The following is a 20,029-nucleotide window of genomic DNA, read 5'->3' on the forward strand; positions in this document are numbered from 1 at the left end:
TCAAAACAATATATATAAAAAAAAAAGGCTTTATTAATAAGATTTCAACACATGATTGCACTGTTACAGCGAGTGGTACAATACTGCACATTGTCCATAAATATACATACAGTTCAGTTTTGGTTTGGTCCACAATTAAGCCTTGTGGGCGTGGCTCAAAGACCCGTGGCACTATGGCTGGTAAGACAATTGTCCAATTAGAGGCAAGGTGCTAGCTCAGGCCAATCACTGTGCACTGGGGTGAGGATAGAGATTGGTTCAGTGGGGGCCAGGACGGAGAGTCTGAAAGCACAACGTCCAGACGTTTATACAGTTTTTTGGACGCGCGGTTCCTTCTGACCATGCGCAGACAGCCGACCAGCCCTGTGTCTATCAGCACCTGCGAGAGAAAAGCCAGTGGAACACTGATTTTATTTGAAATTAAGCATTTCACATAATTGGATCTACTAGGCTGTGTTTCCCAGACATGGATTAAGCCTAGTCCTAAAGTAAGAGAAATTCAATGAAGATCTCCATTGAAAACGTTTTTTTGTCTAGGACAAGGATGAATCCATGCCTGGGAAACTGGGCCTCAGAGCCCAAATCGATGTCTTAAATATACAATTGGTAAGAGTGATTTGTTGGCATAGATACCTCCAGGACGAAGCAGGTGAAGAAGTTAAGTGCAGCCACGGCAACCAGTAGAAGTTTGAAATTTATGTCCCGGAAATCATACAGCTGAAGTATATTTTGAATAGCCAGAGGGGGGTACAAGACTAGCCAGTTCATCAGGGCGAACAAAATGAGGATTAGAAAGAAGAAGACCACTGAAAAAAAAAAAACACCCCCACAATGCGTCAGTTGTCAGCAGGTTGTACCTTTATCCAGATTCTCTGCACAAATGTGTCCAAAACAGATACATTCAAGTTAAATATAATAATATTCATAGTTAAATACAATCGGCAACGTAACGTTTATAAAAACGATTTAGCGCTCAAATTAATGCAAAGAAATTATTAATTTAATTAAATTAATAATACTCATTACTTGTTGAAGTCACTATACACTCATATCTGACAGATACTAGAACAATGAAACAATGAATAGATTTTAGACCATTTAAACAAGTTTGTAGAGACTCTCACCATTGTAATACAAAGGTTTCTTGTATGGGTAGCCTTTGGTCACCACCACAGCCATGATGATGTACTGGTAGCCTGACAAGGCAAACACGCTTGTATCCTCCATGTTGGGTAAATTATCTGCCCCTGCTTTTGTTGAATTGAGAGGAACAAACCTAAAAAGATAAGAAAGAGTGCATGCAATTGTTACATTAACAGGATCAATCAGATGCGCTGTCTCTCAATCTTTGTACGAGAGCCATTGGGAAAATAATTATGAGTCAAAAAGTTCAAACGCTAATTCAAGTGCCAGAGTAGGAAATCTTAACAGGAATGTTCCTGCTAAAACAAGTAGGCACTTCAGATCGTACCAGTCCTGGGAAGTGGTGATGAACAGAGCCCCCAGCTGACCCAGGATGAGCAGACAGGTGTGCAGAAACAGGCTCGCCAGGACAGGCATCGCTAGCAGGCGAGCTGGGGGCCTCTGGGAATGCAGCTCAGAGCTGGGCCTGCCCTGACCCATCACGATCGCGAGCAGAGTCACCAGGAACATGTCGACAAAAAGGAACTGCAACTCGCCCAGGTTGGTTTTCACCTGAATGGACACAATGGTGGAGGGAATCACACACACACACACACAGCATTCCAACAGTGCATGTCGACAATTTGAATAACGAGGAATGACGGACAACACAGCTACTCACAGTGTAGAGGATAAGCACAGAACTGAACTGAATCAGACTGTACAAGGCCATGTATTTGAAGAGACTGAAGGAAGTCACCAGAGAGCACCTGCCCTCCCTGTCCGGAGCAGGAAGGGGGACGTTAATGGGACGTTTATCCAAATAAGCACACAATGTTAGGACAGTGTTTCCCCTACCATTATATTATGGGGGCGCCCCTCCCCCCCAACGGCACCCCCCGCCCCCCCTGGAAGGTCAAGTAAATGTTATTTTATTTAATACAAATAAAAATAATAAAATAGTGCCAAATATGACTTATCACAAAATAAGTCATTTACGGTTACCTTTCCTATAAAAACAGGTCAATAGCTTGCTCTTTTATTAAACAAACTAAATGGCCTTATGTTATTTATCTTATTTACACGACGGCATGTCATTTCTGTCTCTACATGGTCGGGCGACCATGTCTCTACATGTCCCCCCCCCAAAGCTGTAAACCTACGGGGAAACACTGTAGGAAGATGGGTGTGTAGCAACCTGCCGATTCATTACCTGATGAGCAGTGGCACACAGCTGATGTTGTCAGACTTGGAGGTGAAGGGCGAGGCCACGGATGCCTCCGCCTCAGACAGAGACACGCCCACGTCCGCCGCCCTCAGAGCCCCGCAGTCATTGGCTCCATCTCCGCACATGCCCACGCGGTAGCTGCAACCAGGGAATGGAGGAGGGGCGGAGGATGGGGAGAAGAGAGGGATTTGAACTCTTCTATGCCTTTTCTCTGTACGATCCCTGCCTTCGATGAGGAAAAACGTTGACTCTCGTCTTTTGACTTGTGTTCCCATCTTAACGGTGACTGTGATGTACCAAGATTTACATTCAGTCATTTAGCAGATGCTCTTATCCAGAGCAACTTACAGTAAATACAGGGACATTCCCCCCCCCCCGAGGCAAGTAGGGTGAAGTGCCTTGCCCAAGGATACAACGACATTTTACACAGCCAGGAATCTAACCGGCAACCTTCTGATTAATAGCCCGATTCCCTAACCGCTAAGCCATCTGACTCCCAGATAAAGCAGGCAGGTGTAACCTTTAACCCTTGTGCTGACTTCGGGTCACATGACCCAAAGGTTCATAACGAACCATCGTTGTGTTTACCCAATTTTACCCAATACAAAAACAAATAAAAATAATTTTCTTTTAACCTTCGCAATGTGGGGGGTCTGACGCATGCTTACAAAAATACAAAATTGCTTTACTTTGTTTTTGTATGCGGTAAAGTTGTCGCAATACGACGGTGGGTCACAACGACTGAGGGTCAGAATGACCCGAAGATAACACAAGGGTTAACTGTAGACCAATGGTGCTCTACTGTGAGTGCCTAAAGTACGTGCTGTGTGAATGTGATGTTTGACGTTGATGTGGTACGGAAGTCATTCCTGATTACATACCACTAGACATCACTCTCTTGTTCTCTTACTTTAGTTTCTGCAGCTCTTGCACCAGCTGTGTTTTCTGTTCAGGGGCCATCCGGGCAAAGATTGTGCCCCTCATCAACACCTGCAGTCATGACACATAACACAACATTACAGCATCTTTATGAATCACTGTCTATGGCTGTTCTTCAGCAACACAATGCATGTGTTGGATGTAATCATCCATTACAATGTGAATAAATGAATATTATAGTAATATAATAGTAAATAGAAAGTAATAGTCTGGTGCATCATTAAGAATACAGTGTAAAGCTAAACAGTTAATACTTAAGATATGGATGATGCATTATTATAATTTGTTTACCTTTGGCAAGTATTCAGGGAAATGGTCACACAGGGCAGAGAAAGACTTGCCATTGATGGCCATGTGATAGTTCATGCCACTCTGGTACAAGCCCTGAGTAAGAGACGATTGAAAGAAACAAACACAAACACAAATCAGACAATAATTCTTCCTCTTTCCGGTGACCATGCCTGCTTATAACCTGTGCCGAAGAAAGCAGCCAGTAAAATATGACGTCTCCTAGGGGGCAACATTCCAGCTCAGAAGCTTCATGGAAAATGACTGTAAAATGGAAGTTCCCACCATTGCTTCATGTCATCAGAGCTAAATAACTGAGGTTCTGAGAGGAGATGATCACAGATCATCACACAGCTGGCGGTGCCTCCCATACAGTCAATCCCATCAAACTAAAAAGCTTAAGCTAAGTCAAAACTCCCCTAAATCTCTCAACACACTCCTCTTAATTACCACTGAATTAAAATCAATGATTTCTAGTCTGACAAACCATGATGACAAACCTGTGATAAGACTTCTGCTGAGTTCTGGCTAGAAGTGGCCCCTCCCTCTCCAAGATGGAATCGTAGAGTGGGTCTTGACTCGGCGGTGTGGGGGGTGGCGTGGACGAAGATGACCCTCTCGTCTGAGCCCACCATCTCACAGCTCCCCGCCACGTTCACCGCCGTCAGAATGTTGTCACCTGCAGGGCCAACGAACGCACCGCTCCTGAAGCTGTTTGACTACACTCAGATATGCACTCATATCTACAGGTGAGCCGTGTGTGCCTTTGGATGCCAAGAGCTCACTTGCATACCTGTGACCATGACAGTGCGAAGGTTCGCTTGTCTCAGAGTTTTGATGACCTCTGCACTCTCGGGCTTCACCAGGTTTTTCATCACCAGTAAACCCAGGAACTGCATGTCTCTCTCTACCTCCTCTCTGTGGACAACCACATAACAGCATTAATGACGGTTGAAAGTCAACAGTCCCGGAAACAAAACGCAGAGCTGAAATCAATAAACACATCCTGGCTTTGCTCACCGTTCAATAGTCTTCAGATTAGTCTCCCGATCTAGGATTTTATATCCGAGGGCGAGCACCCTGAAGCCATTGCTGGCAAACTTACGCAGCGTGTTTGAAAACTCTGCGGGCACTGAAACACACAGGAAACAGGAAGGGTTACACATTAAGCGGTAGGCTATGTGTCGGTAAACTCAGAACACCACAGGGTTCCTCTCGTCTCCCGTACCGCTTTCTCTCAGGCACAGACTGGCCACCATCTCAGGTGCTCCTTTGATGAAGGCCAGCCCAGTTTGTCCCCCTGGGGCCACCGTCACCACACTCATCCTCTGGAGGGAGGATGAAAACGGGTAGCGCCGCACAATAGCGGTGGTCTTGCGGAGGGGCTGACGGAGGAAAGAACAGAGGAGATACAAGTCGTTGATGACCCAAGGAGAATCTAAAGGATGTGCACTGTGGGTATAGAAAGTCACCACCGCCATAGACATATATACAGTATACAGTCAGGAGTATCTAAAAGTCATCATTGATAATGCCTCTTTAAGATGTTTCTCACCATGGCTTCAGCCTGGAGTTGCTGGGAAGGTGGTCTCATCACCGCCAACACCCTGTGACCTCCCAACTCCTCCAACATCTTCTCATCTCCTTCTGGCTCCTCCAACTCCTGGAACAGAGGCAGGCTTTAGTTATGTGGGCTAACACTGCCCACAAGCAAACATATTTGCCACAGACGACAAGCAACACCGTTGTTCAGTATCAACTCGGTTATATGACTAACGCTGCCCCACAGCTGTGCAGCTTAACATCTCGAACTTGTCTCACCCATCCAGTCGACTCAATCATCTTGAGCTCCAAAGGGTCTCCCAGGGGCTGGCCCCCAAGCAGCACCACACTGTGGCAGCAGGCCAGGGCAGACAGTAAGGGCCCCGGGGAAAGGAGCTGGGGGTCTGGGACCAGGTCAGAGAACCCGGCCCCTCCGCCCTCCATCACCCCCCACACGTCCAGACCCTCCTCCGTCAGGGTGCCAGTCTGGAGACGTGCAACAGCGGTGGAGAGAGGTAGAACGTTGAAACACAAAATGCAAAAAATTAACTGTTACATCCACATTAGTCATGCCAATCCGTTTCAGCTTACCTTGTCGAAGCAGAAGAGGGAGACCTTCCCGCAAATGTTGATGCGCGGGGGGCTGATGCAGAACACCCCCTGTTTCTTCAGCCGCCTCTGGGCATAGATGGTTCCCGTGGTGATGGCGGCAGGCAGGGCGGGGGGAACAACTATGGTCACGACATCCAAGACTCGGATCAGACACTCCCACCACTTAGCCTACGCAAAATGCATTCTATGTTTAGCTCAATATTTATACTAAGTAATGTTTTGGTGTGTAATTAAGATAATAATAATAATAATAATTTTAAAAAGGAAATGCGCCTTTCTTGCACTCAAAGCGCTACAGTACAGAAAAAATTTGTTATAAAACATAATATACAATAACAGTAAGAGCAGACAATTAAATGAACAATTGAAAACTTGATAAAAAAATAACCGTTTAAAGCAAATTATCAAAATAGCGAAACAAAAGTGCATTTCTGATGGAAACAAGTAGTGAGTTCCACAGTTTAGGAGTGGTGCATGAGAAAGCCCTGCCACCCATGGTTTTACATTTGCAGAGAGGCCGGTACAGAGTGATAGAATGAATATATATCAGGGATATATATATACTATATATATCAGGGAGTATGAGGTGTTACCAAGTCACAAATGTAATCTGTGGCCAGCCCCATGCACTGCTTTCAAGGCTAACAAGATTTTTTTAATCAAGCATATACAAATAATAAAAGCTGTCAGACCATTTCATCAAACATAACTTTGGCAAATTAGACTCACATTGGTTCTGCTAAGGACCACAGAGCTGTATATTGTGCCCATCAGTGCTGAAACAGAAAAATAGTAAAGTTTACTTTAAACCCATGGAATTCAAGTTTGTGAGTCATGAAAGATGGCCATGCTCATCAGCAGTTTATAAAAAAATTGCCTTATTTCTAAGACAGACTTCAGATCACATTCCTAAACGAATAACCCTCATCTTCCCTTTGTCCTTCCATATCAGTTCTTACCCACAATCCCCAGGATGAGCAAGAACTTGGAGGCATCTTTGTAGAAGTGAAAGTTGATTGGCTGGGGGTAGAGGATGGAGCTTATTAGGTCACCCTTCGCTGTGAAGAACCCTAAAGTACAAACACAATCAAGATGAACAGAGAACAAAGAGTAGGCAGAAACTCACACTTAACAGTCAACCACAATTATAAAAAAAATTGGGACCAAAATGTTCCCTTCGTAACTCAAATGTTAACTTGTGTCTGTACACCATTTCTCAAATACAGTACGAGCAATCTAGGTACAGTCCACCTAAATAAGACACCTTACCTGTGTTTGTAACGACAGCAATGACCCCTCTCCTGCCTGGCCCCGCCCCCTTGGCCTGGATGAGCTGTGTGCCGCAGTAGAGGGTGTGTCTCCGCTGGGCATCTGGGTTGTACTGCCCCCCTCCGGGTGGCAGCGCAGTCTTCATCACAGGAACACCCTCACCTGGACACACATAGAAATGGATAAAAAATTACCAAACCTGCAACCGTAATTAGGCCACTGCATTATTCACACCGTAACTTATTTTTATGTCTAACACCTTGTATGTCTGTCTGTTTTTATTATTTTCTTTTACAATTGGTTATCTTAACTGCACTGTTTTGTTACACTGTTGTTTACCTTGTATGTCTGTCTGGTTTTTATTATTTATTTTAATTGCCCTGCCAAGGGACAACAGATGAAAACGAGCTAATCTAGATAATTCTGGTGCATTTAGGAGGGGGAGGGCGTTAGAGGAGGCCTGTTCAACCCCCTCCACAGAGGGAAGTGGACAAACAGTTGTGAGTAAAGACTGGGCTGGGAATATCATGTCAGAATTTTGTGTTTAAATTGTAGACATCAGGTCTCAGTTAACTTGTGATGTGATTGGACACACAAGTCAGTCGAGATGTTTCCCCTTATCCTACTGTGTCAGGTCAAACTGTCTCCACTATAACCAATGATTACTGTGCATGACTGAAGATATCCTGCATGACAAACATACTGTGAATGATCATATTCTGCATGACCAACATACTGTGAATGATCATATTCTGCATGACCAACATACTGCGTATGATCATATTCTGCATGACCAACATACTGCGTATGATCATATTCTGCATGACCAATCATACTCTGCATGCCTTGGTCTGCATCACCTGTAAGCATGCTCTCGTTGACCAGGCACTCTCCTGTCAGCAGGGCGGCATCACAGGGCAGCACCAGCCCCTCCCGGGGGATCACCAGACAGTCCCCTGGGACCAGCTCCAGCGAACTCACGCTCTCCTCCTCCGCTGGAAGCAAAATAATTACACTCATCAGGCTCCGTCTCGTGTCTCTGGAAAACCACAGCCCCCGTGTGGGAGAGCAGGTGGCTGAGCGGTTAGGGAATCGGGCTAGTAATCGGAAGGTTGCTGGTTCAATTCCCGGCAGTGAAAAATTATGTTGTGTCCTTGGGCAAGGCACTTCACCCTACTTGCCTCAGGGGGAATGTCCCTGTACTTACTGTAAGTCGCTCTGGATAAGAGCGTCTGCGTAATGACTAAATGTAAATGTATGTGCATCTGCCCTGACTGACTGTGTGGACTCTACGGGTGGAGAAGGGAGAGTGTAAACAAAAGGTTGAGTGAGAAGAGCGTGACTCACCTCCGAGGCCTCTGCGCACCGTGACGTTGCTTACAAGGCGGGCCATACTGCGGAGAGTGCTGCTTTGCTGAGGGAGAAACAAAAACAGACTTGAAACCGATCACGCACACCGGATTGTGTCATGTCTATCATAAAATAGGGAATGGTGAATACACTTTCTTTTTTTTTAACCTTTTAAGCAGTCACACAGCAGTCACACAAATGAATTAGGTGGTTGTAGGAAATACATGGTTCACTGTCTCTTACCCTGCGGATCTCGTAGAGAGAGATACTGATTGACGCTAACGAGATGACTAGTATGCAGATGGCATAGTAGTAGTATTGGTCTATCATCCATAGGGTTACACTGAACACTTGGAACATGTAGAATGGGTTGAGGACCTGGACAGATCAAGAGAGGGAGACAATAAAAGAAAAGCAGGTAGCCTGCCCAAGCACACAGGAAGTGATTGATCCAGGGTTAGAAGGGCTCGTAAGGTCCTGTTCTAGTTGGGGGGTGGGGGGTGCCAGAGCCCATCTATATCATCTGGGGGTCAGAGCTGGGGGGGGGGGGGGGTTGGTGGTACCAGAGCCCATCTATATCATCTGGGGGTCAGAGCTGGGGGGTGGGGGGGGGTGGGTGGTACCAGAGCCCATCTATATCATTTGGGGGTCAGAGCTGGGGGGGGGGGGGCAATCAGACACCAAGGAAACCCTCGGGTGGGATGTGTGAGGGGGTGTGTGAGGGGGGTGAAGAAGGTGTCTATACTTCTGTCGATTTACAAAAGCATGTAGATTTACAAAATAAGTATAAAAGGGGACAAAACATGATTATATAAAAAAGGAAACGCGTCACCACTACACCTCTTCCACGTGTTAATAGTACATCTGACAAATTCCCCTCACCTCCTCAAGCAGCAGTTGCAGATAAGACTTCACAGGTACATCTATTAAGTTGGAGCCATAGACCTTCCGCCTGTAAGAAGAGGCTGTAGGGGTTAAACAAGGGATGATAACAGGGGGAGACGAAAAATGAGGAGGAGTAGGGTAGGGTGGGTCAACCATACCTAGAGCTCTGCTCCAGGCGACTTAGACCCTCCTGGTAACGGTGAAGGTCACCGCACGACCAGTCCTCATTGAGGACACTGAAAAGGAGGACAACCTCAGAAACTTCCCAGCATCCTTTCAAACCATGCCGTTATTATAAATAAGAGGCAGCAAGCCACATGAGGTTAACTGGGCGTCAGGGCTCGAAATTAACAGCGTCCCATAATCCCGATGAAAAATATGTCTGGGACAGCTCAGAACAGATTTTGGGACGACTGCGGGACAATGGACCATAAAATATTAGAAAATATTTTTGAAACTTTAAAAACGTTTTTTAAAACTTTAAAAACATATTTTTCAAAACATTTTGAAAACGTTGTGACAGTCAATTTAGCACTTTGAGACGATACTGGGACAGTGAGGGAAAAAGTATGTTGCGAGCCCTGCTGGGCGCATGACTAGATTTGCTTGATTATAGAGTTAACATCAGAACATACATATAAACCTTGGGTAGTCTGTAGCACATATTACATTCATACAAGTATCATCAGGCAACTTCCAGTTTAAGTCCATCCATCATCAACCCACCTAACCCGGCAAAAAGCTCCTTTCCTGGCCATCCAGATGTACCGTAGACCCTCAAACAGGTAGTATCGCAGCAGCACTTTCTAAAAGACAGCAAGCAACAGCCAAAGAGCAAAGGACACCTTCATATTAGATCTGAGCAGATCCCTGCTCCTTCCTGAAGTGATACGGCCCATTCTCTTACCTCCTCTTTGTGTAACTGCACGTTATCTCTCCATTCATTCTCCTCCATCTCTCTCCCGGCTTGCTCCATGCTGCAACACGAAAAATGAATAAAGTGAAGAACACGATACAATTGTGTGTTCTAGGAAAACAGAACAAGAGCCACAAAGAAGTGTGGTGTTCCTCAGGGAGTCAGGTGGCTGAGCGGTGAGGGAGTCGGGCTAGTAATCCGAAGGTTGCCAGTTCGATTCCCGGTCATGCCAACTGACGTTGTGTCCCTTACTCTGCTAAATGTAAATGTTCCTGGTTGATGGTTTTTTTTACAATTCTTTGCAATTCTGACTCTTATTGTATGGTTAAAAGTGTGTGAAAGTGCTACAATGCTACACATTAAGATACACTGCCAACCTGCCCTCCTCCATCTCTTCTGTGAGAACTTTCACCACATATTGTTGGCCAAAACTGTCCTGAGAAAAAGAAACACAAGAATACAAAATGAACGATTGCCTAGCCTCCTCACACAGTAACTGCAAAAGCTACATAAGCTTATGTACACACATTAAATCATATCAAACTCCTCTTTCTTTGGCTATCTGCTTACCTTTAAAAGAAGAATGTCTGCCATTGCTAGTGGGCAGGACTGGCAACGGAAGCGGACACTTAAGCGCGGGCGCCATCGAAACACAAGCAGCAGCAGGCCGAGCGACAACACAGCCCCGAAGCGGCACAGCCAGACACGCCAGCGCACCCACCTGTAGCCCTGAACATCCTGGGAAAGAGATCCATAACCAGTTTGTAATTTCATGAAATACAGTTTTATAAAGTGTATTATTACCATGCAGTACATTGGCTACAATAACTTAGGCTTAGTAGCCTACTGAATTACAAAATACTCCAAGGCACTCTATTTAGAAAATAATTTATATGCCTTATCATGGCTGGGTCAAAATAAACCATTCCTTCAGAGCCAAAAATAAACCTCAAAAAATAAAAAATAAAGTCTTCATCAGGGAATCAAAACTTATTGTTGATGTTTCTACTTCATACCTACCATGTGTGACTCGGGGCGGTGGTGTGGGTCTCTAGGACACGGAGTGGGAAGCCCGCTCCGAGGCTCCTCCACAAAACCTTTTGAACATCATAGTGATTAGAAATACTTCTAAGCCCAAAACTGAACGTGCAATCGAGCATGTATACAACTGCTCTGGTCTGCATACAGACTGTTGCAGATAGCCTGTTGGAAACTTTGTGGATTGAGGAAGGTAATTTGAAACTATTAGCCTACTTTTATTGTATTGTTATTTGTCTGAAAGTCAAACTGGAGAAACAGAGAGCTGTGCTTTTCACGCAGGCCACATTTGCATTTAAAAGTTAAATTGTCAACAAAAATCTATTCCTGACCCCTTTAAGGTTAACTATTCTAAACAGTTGTAGTTCAGCATCTTTAATATTAAAATTGTTTGATATGTAGGTAGCTAAATCTACGGTAGACCTACCCGTAAGGAAAGCATTACATAATTAGTACATCGTTTTAGTAGGCCTATCGCAAACACATAAAACAAGAGAATTTAGAAATGTGGGAAGTGCAACGTGTAGTAGACGGGCTCTGGTGTAGCCTATCAATCCCTGAAGAACAATCAAACTTCCGGGTGATGCACATCAGACAAACATAAACGCTGTTCTAGAGACAGACAGAAATCGTTCAATAATATCTCATTAGTTCCACTTTCTTACCGTCAATGCGAATTCATTGATTTATATCCGAAACTGGGATTAACCGACGTTCACTTCGCTTGTGGTATATAGCCGCCTGTCTTAAAAAGGGTACGCCTGTGTTTACCTTCCTGTAAACCTCTCCACCTGACCGAATCCTTATGTGGACCTATGCAGGTGGGGCTAAACTTTGTGGCTCATTTAAAATATTTCGGTTGGCTCACAAACGAGTCAATGTAATTTAAATATGCCTACTATATTTGACGTTGGCATCCACTTAACATTTAAAAAAATCAGACCAATTATTTATGTGAGTTTACATTAACGACAAGCAAGAAAGCTGACAGATAATGGAGTACTTTATAATGTCGCTAAAAATTGTTAGTGTAGGGGGTTAAATATTGGCCAAACAACCAAAACGAATTCCCCTATGGTTTAAAGGAAGATGGGAAACTGAATAGTGTATTAGCATGAACCAAATAATGCCAATACAAATATAATTCCAGGTATTTGACTCTGAGTTAAATCAGAGCAAGAATGGTCAAAGTACGGTTAAATGAAATACGCATTTAATAACATTGCAAATGAATGAAATCAATTACAAGGCAAACATGTTACAATATGAAAGCTTTAAATCTTACCTACTCTACCATGATCATTGTAAATCAGAGAGAAAGCAAGAGGTGAGCAAGGAGTAGGACAAGGGAGAACTGAGGTAGAAGGTCTCAGGAGATGAAGAATCCACAGAACAATGCATTACAATTCCCTTTATACACAAGACCAACCAATCAGACCAAATCTTGAATGGGGTGTGAGGGCCATCAAGTTGAGACTGTCCAGTAACTCCAGACTTTAGCATATGAGAGGTGGGGGCAGGTTTGACACCCAGCCTTACATTAGCCAAAGTTACTGCTCAAATCATATAGGCAAGGTCCCTCTCCACATGTTGGGAATCGCTGTTCTACTGTTGGCCTACTGTATTCTCACTCAAGTCTTAATCAGCTGCTTAACATGGGGTTATGAAAATCCCAAGGATTCAAAGAATTGAGAAAATTCACCATGCATACTGCCTTTAAACATTCCAGCAAAAGGTCACCACACCATTAAAGTATGAAATCCCTGCAATATGGGACTAATCTGTTTTCCAACTGGAACAAGGGGTCAGATGGCTGAGCAGTTAGGGAGTCAGGCTATTAATCAGAAGGTTGCCGGTTCGATTCCCTGACGTGGAAAATGACGTTGTGTCCTTGGGCAAGGCTTTTCACCCTACTTGCCTCGGGGAGAATGTCCCTGTACTTACTGTAAGTCGCTCTGGATAAGAGCGTCTGCTAAATGACTAAATGTAAACTATAAACAAACGTGTTTCACTGATGATTAGAGCATCCCGATCAACTCCTGTTGTCATTACACCGTGGTTTAACCCTTGTGCTGCCTTCGGGTCACATGACCCAAAGGTTCATAACGAACCATTGTTGTGTTTACCCAATTTTATCCAATACAAAAACAAATAAAAATAATTTTCTTTTAACCTTTGCAATGTGGGGCTCTGAGACAGCCCAACGGTTAAAAGAAAATGCTTCACTTTGTTTTTGTATGAGGTAAATTTGTCGCAATACGACGGTGGGTCACAATAACTGATGGGTCAGAATGACCCGAAGATAACACAAGGGTTAATCTGAAACAGTTCATTTTAGGCCCAGTTTCCCGAACATGGATTAAGCCTAGTCCAAAAACAAGAGAAACATTCAACGAAGATCTCCATTGAAAACTTTATTAGGCTTGGACTATCTTAACCCTTGTGTTATCTTCGGGTCATTCTGACCCATCAGTCATTGTGACCCACCGTCGTATTGGGACAACTTTACCGCATACAAAAACAAAGTGAAGCATTTTCTTTTAACCGTTGGGCTGTCTCAGACCCCCCACATTGCAAAGGTTAAAATATTTTTTTTTAAATTAGTTTTTGTATTTGTATTGGGTAAAATTGGGTAAATACAACGATGGTTCGTTATGAACCTTTGGGTCATGTGACCCGAAGGCAGCACAAGGGTTAATCCATGTCTGGGGGGGGAAAGCACTTGCCTATAATTTGCCTAGTCTTTGTTTGGTATGAAAGGGAACTTCCAACTGTCTATGGAGTTGAAGTTAGATGGGTGAGCGGTTAGGGAGTAGGGCTATTAATCAGAAGGTTGTTGGTTCGATTCCCGGCCGTGCAAATGACGTTGTGTCCTTGGGCAAGGCACTTCACCCTACTTGCCTCTGGGGGAATGTCCCTGTACTTACTGTAAGTCGCTCTGGATAAGAGCGTCTGCTAAATGACTAAATGTAAATGTATTTGTCCGTTAACCTTCACAATCATTCTCAAAACCTATTAATAAGTGTTATATAAATGGTTGACAATATAATAAATGAACGTACGTTTGATTAAAAAAAAAAACAGTTTGACTGTGGTGAATATGATGAGTTTTTTTTTTTTAAAGCGGCGTTTCCTAATCTGTTCGTAACAGGCGTATCGTTGGATGATCGACTCTCGTGATGAGTTCGCTAAATGACTAAATGTAAGTCAGGAACTTCCAACTCCATAGACACAAAGTAGCCTACCAATGCCACACCAATATACCATCAATACATCATTCAGAAGGGAAATACAGGCAGTTTAATGTCATAGTGATGAAGATGGCCTCAACATTTTCAAAAGCTATTTAGGATCTACATCAATGGCCCTTGGCATGTTCAATAACAAGATGATCTGCATTCACTGACTGCCTAAATCTGAAAAGTGTAATTTGTGAATGTGTATTATACAACAGTTTACCAGTACATTTCTTTTTTTGTGTGTCATTCTTGTCTGGATAACTTTCCATTGATTTGTAACTTAAGGAAATGGAAACGCTGAAACTCTAAGTGCATGACAGTCATCTGAGCTGAAAATTCCGTCCTTTAAATATTGACCTCAGCAAAATATCCGATGCAACTCCATCTGACACAATCTCGCTCTCTGCTCTCTATTTCTCTTCCTCTTTGATGTTTCCAACAGGGAGCTATTTCTCCTCCTCACACACATGACCCACTATGGCCAGTTCTGAGAAATAATGCCATCCCATCTAACACAGTTACGTTGCCAGCCACAATTAGCTGGCTAGACGTGAAAAACTTGCCAGAGGAGCTTTCAAAAGTCAGATTGATCTTTTGGTTTCGATAAATTGCATCACAAAAACATGAAACAACAGCTGCCTTTGTCGGCTAAAGATGACAGATATGCAAACAGCACTCTGCCCAATCTGGAAGACCTAGCGTTAGGTTATAGACTAGAGGACCAGTACTTTGACAAAAGGATATCTATAGCTCAGACTAGATTAAAAAAACATTGAATTCAAGGACAACAATGCAAGAAATGCTGAACCAGCAAGCAGTTATTTTATGAATTGTAGCCATCAACATAAAAAATATATATAATTTAGCTCCATGTGATATTGTAAATGTAGATACACACCGCAATTTTACACACACCGACAGTATTTGCAAGATTCAGATCAGACAGATAACAGTTCGCTAACAACAATAATATAGCCTACCGATTGACAAAATTATGGCTAGTCATATTTGAAAGGGGATTTTTCCATTACCGTACTCCTCAAACTCACCATTTATGTCCATAGTTTAGTAAGACTGGCTTTATATTTAAGACCAAAAGTGGCCAGTCTTACCGCTAAAGACAAACAGCTTGGCCATGGCCATGACAGTTACCCGCTACCTCTCGCTCTGATTTATCTTGATGTGACACTAGCGCGAGCATTTCTACGGAAAGCCATAAGCATCACATGGCTCAGTTTAACCTCCTTGCTGGGATTCCCATACAGATGACTGTGGTATTATAGTGACAGATACTGAGGTGGACATATATGAATCTATGCGTAAGTTCATCATAACATTCCCTTCAAGACCCATGAAGTGAATTTCGAATACAAAGTTGGTCAGTTTGTAGTTTTTTTAATTGAAAAACATTGAGTCAACAAAGCTAATTTTGTGGAATTTTTTGTTCATCTAAAAACTTTGTAAGTAAAATGTGTAATATCCAGATGCGTTTGAAGGTTTAATATAAGAACATTCTTAAGAATATGTTCTCTTTTTTACAATAAATTTGGCAAGACACAGAAAATGTTACACAGTTCACGTCATTTTTTTAATTGACATCGAGTTGTTTAAATTAAACAAAGACAATGATGCATTTGTTATTTCACATAATTAATTGATATGCACTTAAATAATATTTACAAGTTCAATAATATTTTGTCAGTAGTCCTTCAGCATTACCAATGCCACACAGGGCATCCACTGAGCAAACAAACATTTAATGGTGGTCCAAGAGCTTACCATCATGTAACCGTAAGGATGTGGTACTTAGTTTAGTAATCAAACATCATCAAACACTCTGTCATTTCTTATGAGGACAGACCCTTTTCTTCTCTTCTACTCCCTTCATACCATTGTTAGATTTCTGTGCTGTACACATCCACTCCCACATGCATAAAGGTTCCTGTACAGCTGGGTTGGGCCCATTTCCACGACAGGCATGATGTTTGTGACACTACAACTCATTTATTTTTGAAAAAAAAATGTATGTACTTGACTTGAAAGTCAAGTGTGCAATGGAAGTTTCAGTATGGCCTAAAATATAATTGAGGAGTTAAGTTAGAAAATTTGAGGTGGATGTTGAACGCGTTCACAAGGTAGCCGACTTCTTCTCCTTGTAGGTCGCCATCATTTTCTTGATCTCTGCAATAGCTTTTCCTGGGTTAAGTCCCTTTAGAAAGAATGAATCAAACGCCAGGTTAAATAATGATTGACAATGATGCAACCAGTGATACCTGACAATGTTGTATTTACCCAGTTTGCAGGTTTAGAAATCGCTCAAATGTTTACAGTGGCATATCTGAGTGTGTGTGTGTGTACATTAGGGCAGGTCTTATAGTGTGTGTGTGTGTGTACCTTAGGGCAGGTCTGTGTGTGTGTGTGTGTGTGTATCTTAGGGCAGGTCTTATAGTGTGTGTGTGTGTACCTTAGGGCAGGTCTTATAGTGTGTGTGTGTGTGTGTGTGTGTGTGTGTACCTTAGGGCAGGTCTGTGTGTGTGTGTGTGTGTGTGTGTACCTTAGGGCAGGTCTGGGTGTGTGTGTGTGTACCTTAGGGCAGGTCTTAGTGCAGTTCATAATGGTGTGACAGCGGTAGAGGGAGAAGGGGTCCTGCAACTTGGACAGACGCTCCTCCGTGAACTCATCACGAGAGTCGATCATCCAACGATACGCCTGTTACGAACAGATTAGGAAACGCCGCTTAAAAAAAAAAAACTCATCATATTCACCACAGTCAAACTGTTTTTTTTTTTTTTAATCAAACGTACGTTAATTTATTATATTGTCAACCATTTATATAACACTTATTAATAGGTTTTGAGAATGATTGTGAAGGTTAACGGACAAATACATTTACATTTAGTCATTTAGCAGACGCTCTTATCCAGAGCGATTTACAGTAAATACAGGGACATTCCCCCAGAGGCAAGTAGGGTGAAGTGCCTTGCCCAAGGACACAACGTCATTTTGCACAGCCGGGAATCAAACCAACAACCTTCTGATTAATAGCCCGACTCCCTAACCGCTCAGCCACCTGACCCCCTTACAAATACACACCTGCATGAGTACAGCAGGTCCCAGGTATTTGTCACCGTTCCACCAGTAGCTGGGGCAGCTGGTGCTGCAGCAGGCACATAGAATACACTCATACAGGCCGTCCTGTTTCATAGAAGATAGAAGAACAGACATGTAGAGATCCTTTTAGCTTTGTATCATATTGAGCCTTTCATCGTGTTTGTGTTCCTGTTGTCAGACGCAAAGAGGGGGTTATTTAAACTGACCAGTTTTTGCCTGTCTTCTACTGTTTGGTGATACTGTTCCTTGCCCTCCTGTGATTCGTCCTTCTTCTTCAGGTAGGGCTCGATGGATTTGTACTGGGCATAGAAGTTACTCATGTCCTGAGGTAAATCACACACACACACAAGGTCCATGAGGTATTATATCATATGACTGAACATAACAGATCATTTTACATTTTGTTTCTTAACACATTAACATTTAGTCATCTAGCAGACGCTCTTATCCAGAGCGACTTACAGTAAGTACAGGGACATTCCCCCCGAGGCAAGTAGGGTGAAGTCCCTTGCCCAAGGACACAACGTAATTAGATTCAACGTAAAGTTGAATCTAATCTAATCTAATTTGTCACGGCCGGGAATCAAACCAGCAACCTTCGGATTACTAGCCCAATTCCCTAACCGCTCAGCCACCTGACTCCCTGACATAATAGAACATAATGATTTACTTTATTCATCTAATATCAACATCGGCACTTACCGGCACCAGATCTTTGACGACATACATGTGTGGAAGGGGGTAGATTTTGGTTGCTTTGCTTGTGTTGGAGTCTATTTTGTTCAGGCAAGCCAGGGTGTTGCCTCCATTGATGTTCATGGCACATGAGCCACAGATACCTAAACATAAAATATGCAGCATTATTAAAACTGGTAATACCACCGTATAGCCAGATTAATTTGCATGTTTTTGAGCCACAATTGCTTCAATAACATCACAGTAATATGTGACGGGTTATTTGATGTGATCAAAAATGATTAAGCCTGAGGATATTACATGGGACTATCTCTCTGTATTAATACCTTCTCGGCAGGAACGCCTGAAAGTGAGAGTGGGGTCCATCTCATTCTTGATTTTAATTAGGGCATCCAGCACCATAGGTCCACAGCTAGAGAGAGAAAACAACCAGAACTTAAACACTGGATTCGACTGACAGGACCTTCTGCCAACAGGCAACCTTTGACCTCTTGGCTTTTTTTAGCCCCTTCCCCTCTGTGGATATCACTCACTTGTTGAGGTCGATCTCATAGGTCTGCATGCGTGGTTTATCACCAGTTGTGTCAGGATCCCAGCGGTAGATCTGAAATTTCTTTATCCTGGGCTGAGGAACAGAGGCAGCAGCTGTCTGGGCCCAGCGCACCATCTGGAAGAGACACAGAAATATCAATCTATGACATTGGACAGGTATCAGAGTAAACCTACAGTGTATTTATTTTCTCTGATTGACTGAGAAATAACCATAAACAATCAGAAATGTAATTTTCTTTAATTGTTATTGAATGTCTTTTTTTCTGCTGTCTATGGATATATTCAATTACAAGGACTTGTAATTTTTGTATTATGTTTTGCTCACTTAGCTGAACAACTACATATTTACAGTTTATTTATGTAATTTGTTGGCACTGAGGGTAGGGCTCCTCTTTAGTTTTGTAATCCTACGCCTGCACGAGTACGATTCTGCCTTTCATAACAAGGTTCAGTCGCCCTCTAGTTGTAAGTAGGTGATACTACCCTTCGAAATTACATCACAGCACAATTTCAAGTTACCTAACTAACATTGTAGACACATTTAGGTTATGACATTTTACTCTTCATCAAGTTAATTGATTTCAATTCAGTATTTATATTAGAGAACAGTTACATAGCATACATTTTATTAAAAAGCAACTTGATACGTTGTACATTTCCAAAGTGCCGTATAGTTGTGCAACATTCTGACAAAGGACAACTCAAACATGCTGTGTTGAGGTCTGAAGTTGAGTTGTTAGCATAACCGACTGTCTAAATATCCTATTTTATGCCACACAATTTAGTAATTTAAAGTTCATTGAACATACTACGCTATAAGAAGCCAATATCATGTCACATAATGGAAACACAGGCACGAATCAAGCAAGTGATATATCCTATACAATTTTATAGTAATAATACTTAATATAAATTCTAATTTACTTACCACCATTGCACCTGCGTTCTTAAACGCAACTGCTTTTCTTCCAACAGAGATGCAGACTACCGACATCTTTCTGATACCGCGTCAATATTTTACTGACTACAAGACCGAGAAACTCCAGTCTTTTTACCTACCCGCCTGCTTGACGTGATATTTTTACGTCAGTAATCACGCTGCCACCAACGGGTTACCAAACCTATGGAGTAGGATATTATATAATGACCTCTTGTACAACGCTCATTGCCTGGGTTGGCGGTTATTGTGTAAAAGATTTAACTTTGACTTTTTAAAAGAGATTTCAAATTACCACAGACAAT

The 20,029-nt window shown here is 42.8% G+C and overlaps 2 protein-coding genes across 3 annotated transcripts; both read right to left on the reverse strand.

The window, feature by feature from the left end:
* Positions 1 to 18: 18 nt before the first annotated feature.
* Positions 19 to 15,622, reverse strand: atp13a2 (ATPase cation transporting 13A2). 2 transcript variants are annotated; one of them, XM_062460032.1, is made up of 29 exons: positions 15,478 to 15,622; positions 11,172 to 11,248; positions 10,722 to 10,889; positions 10,529 to 10,587; positions 10,143 to 10,212; positions 9,962 to 10,041; positions 9,394 to 9,471; positions 9,233 to 9,302; positions 8,594 to 8,728; positions 8,348 to 8,414; positions 7,861 to 7,995; positions 7,001 to 7,162; positions 6,691 to 6,801; positions 6,461 to 6,507; positions 5,711 to 5,899; positions 5,399 to 5,605; positions 5,133 to 5,240; positions 4,806 to 4,962; positions 4,598 to 4,709; positions 4,371 to 4,495; positions 4,078 to 4,256; positions 3,581 to 3,673; positions 3,261 to 3,340; positions 2,336 to 2,488; positions 1,805 to 1,901; positions 1,472 to 1,695; positions 1,125 to 1,276; positions 634 to 806; positions 19 to 379 (listed from the first exon to the last, which is right to left on the reverse strand). In XM_062460032.1, exons 1-29 carry the CDS (start codon positions 15,488 to 15,490, stop codon positions 212 to 214), a joined length of 3,489 nt encoding a protein of 1,162 aa, XP_062316016.1. In that variant the 5' UTR covers positions 15,491 to 15,622; the 3' UTR covers positions 19 to 211. The 2 variants fall into 2 exon arrangements, with proteins under 2 accessions (XP_062316016.1, XP_062316017.1); XM_062460033.1 differs by lacking the exon at positions 15,478 to 15,622 and adding an exon at positions 11,855 to 11,998.
* An 830-nt stretch (positions 15,623 to 16,452) lies between these two features.
* LOC134019303 (succinate dehydrogenase [ubiquinone] iron-sulfur subunit, mitochondrial-like) lies at positions 16,453 to 19,867 on the reverse strand. The gene is made up of 8 exons (XM_062460034.1): positions 19,716 to 19,867; positions 18,769 to 18,902; positions 18,562 to 18,647; positions 18,242 to 18,378; positions 17,746 to 17,862; positions 17,522 to 17,623; positions 17,015 to 17,137; positions 16,453 to 16,637 (listed from the first exon to the last, which is right to left on the reverse strand). The coding sequence occupies exons 1-8, from the start codon at positions 19,779 to 19,781 to the stop codon at positions 16,557 to 16,559; spliced, it is 846 nt and encodes a 281-aa protein (XP_062316018.1). The 5' UTR covers positions 19,782 to 19,867; the 3' UTR covers positions 16,453 to 16,556.
* Positions 19,868 to 20,029: the final 162 nt, after the last annotated feature.

Source organism: Osmerus eperlanus, chromosome 4, assembly GCF_963692335.1.
Source record: "Osmerus eperlanus chromosome 4, fOsmEpe2.1, whole genome shotgun sequence".
Lineage (NCBI taxonomy): Eukaryota > Metazoa > Chordata > Actinopteri > Osmeriformes > Osmeridae > Osmerus > Osmerus eperlanus.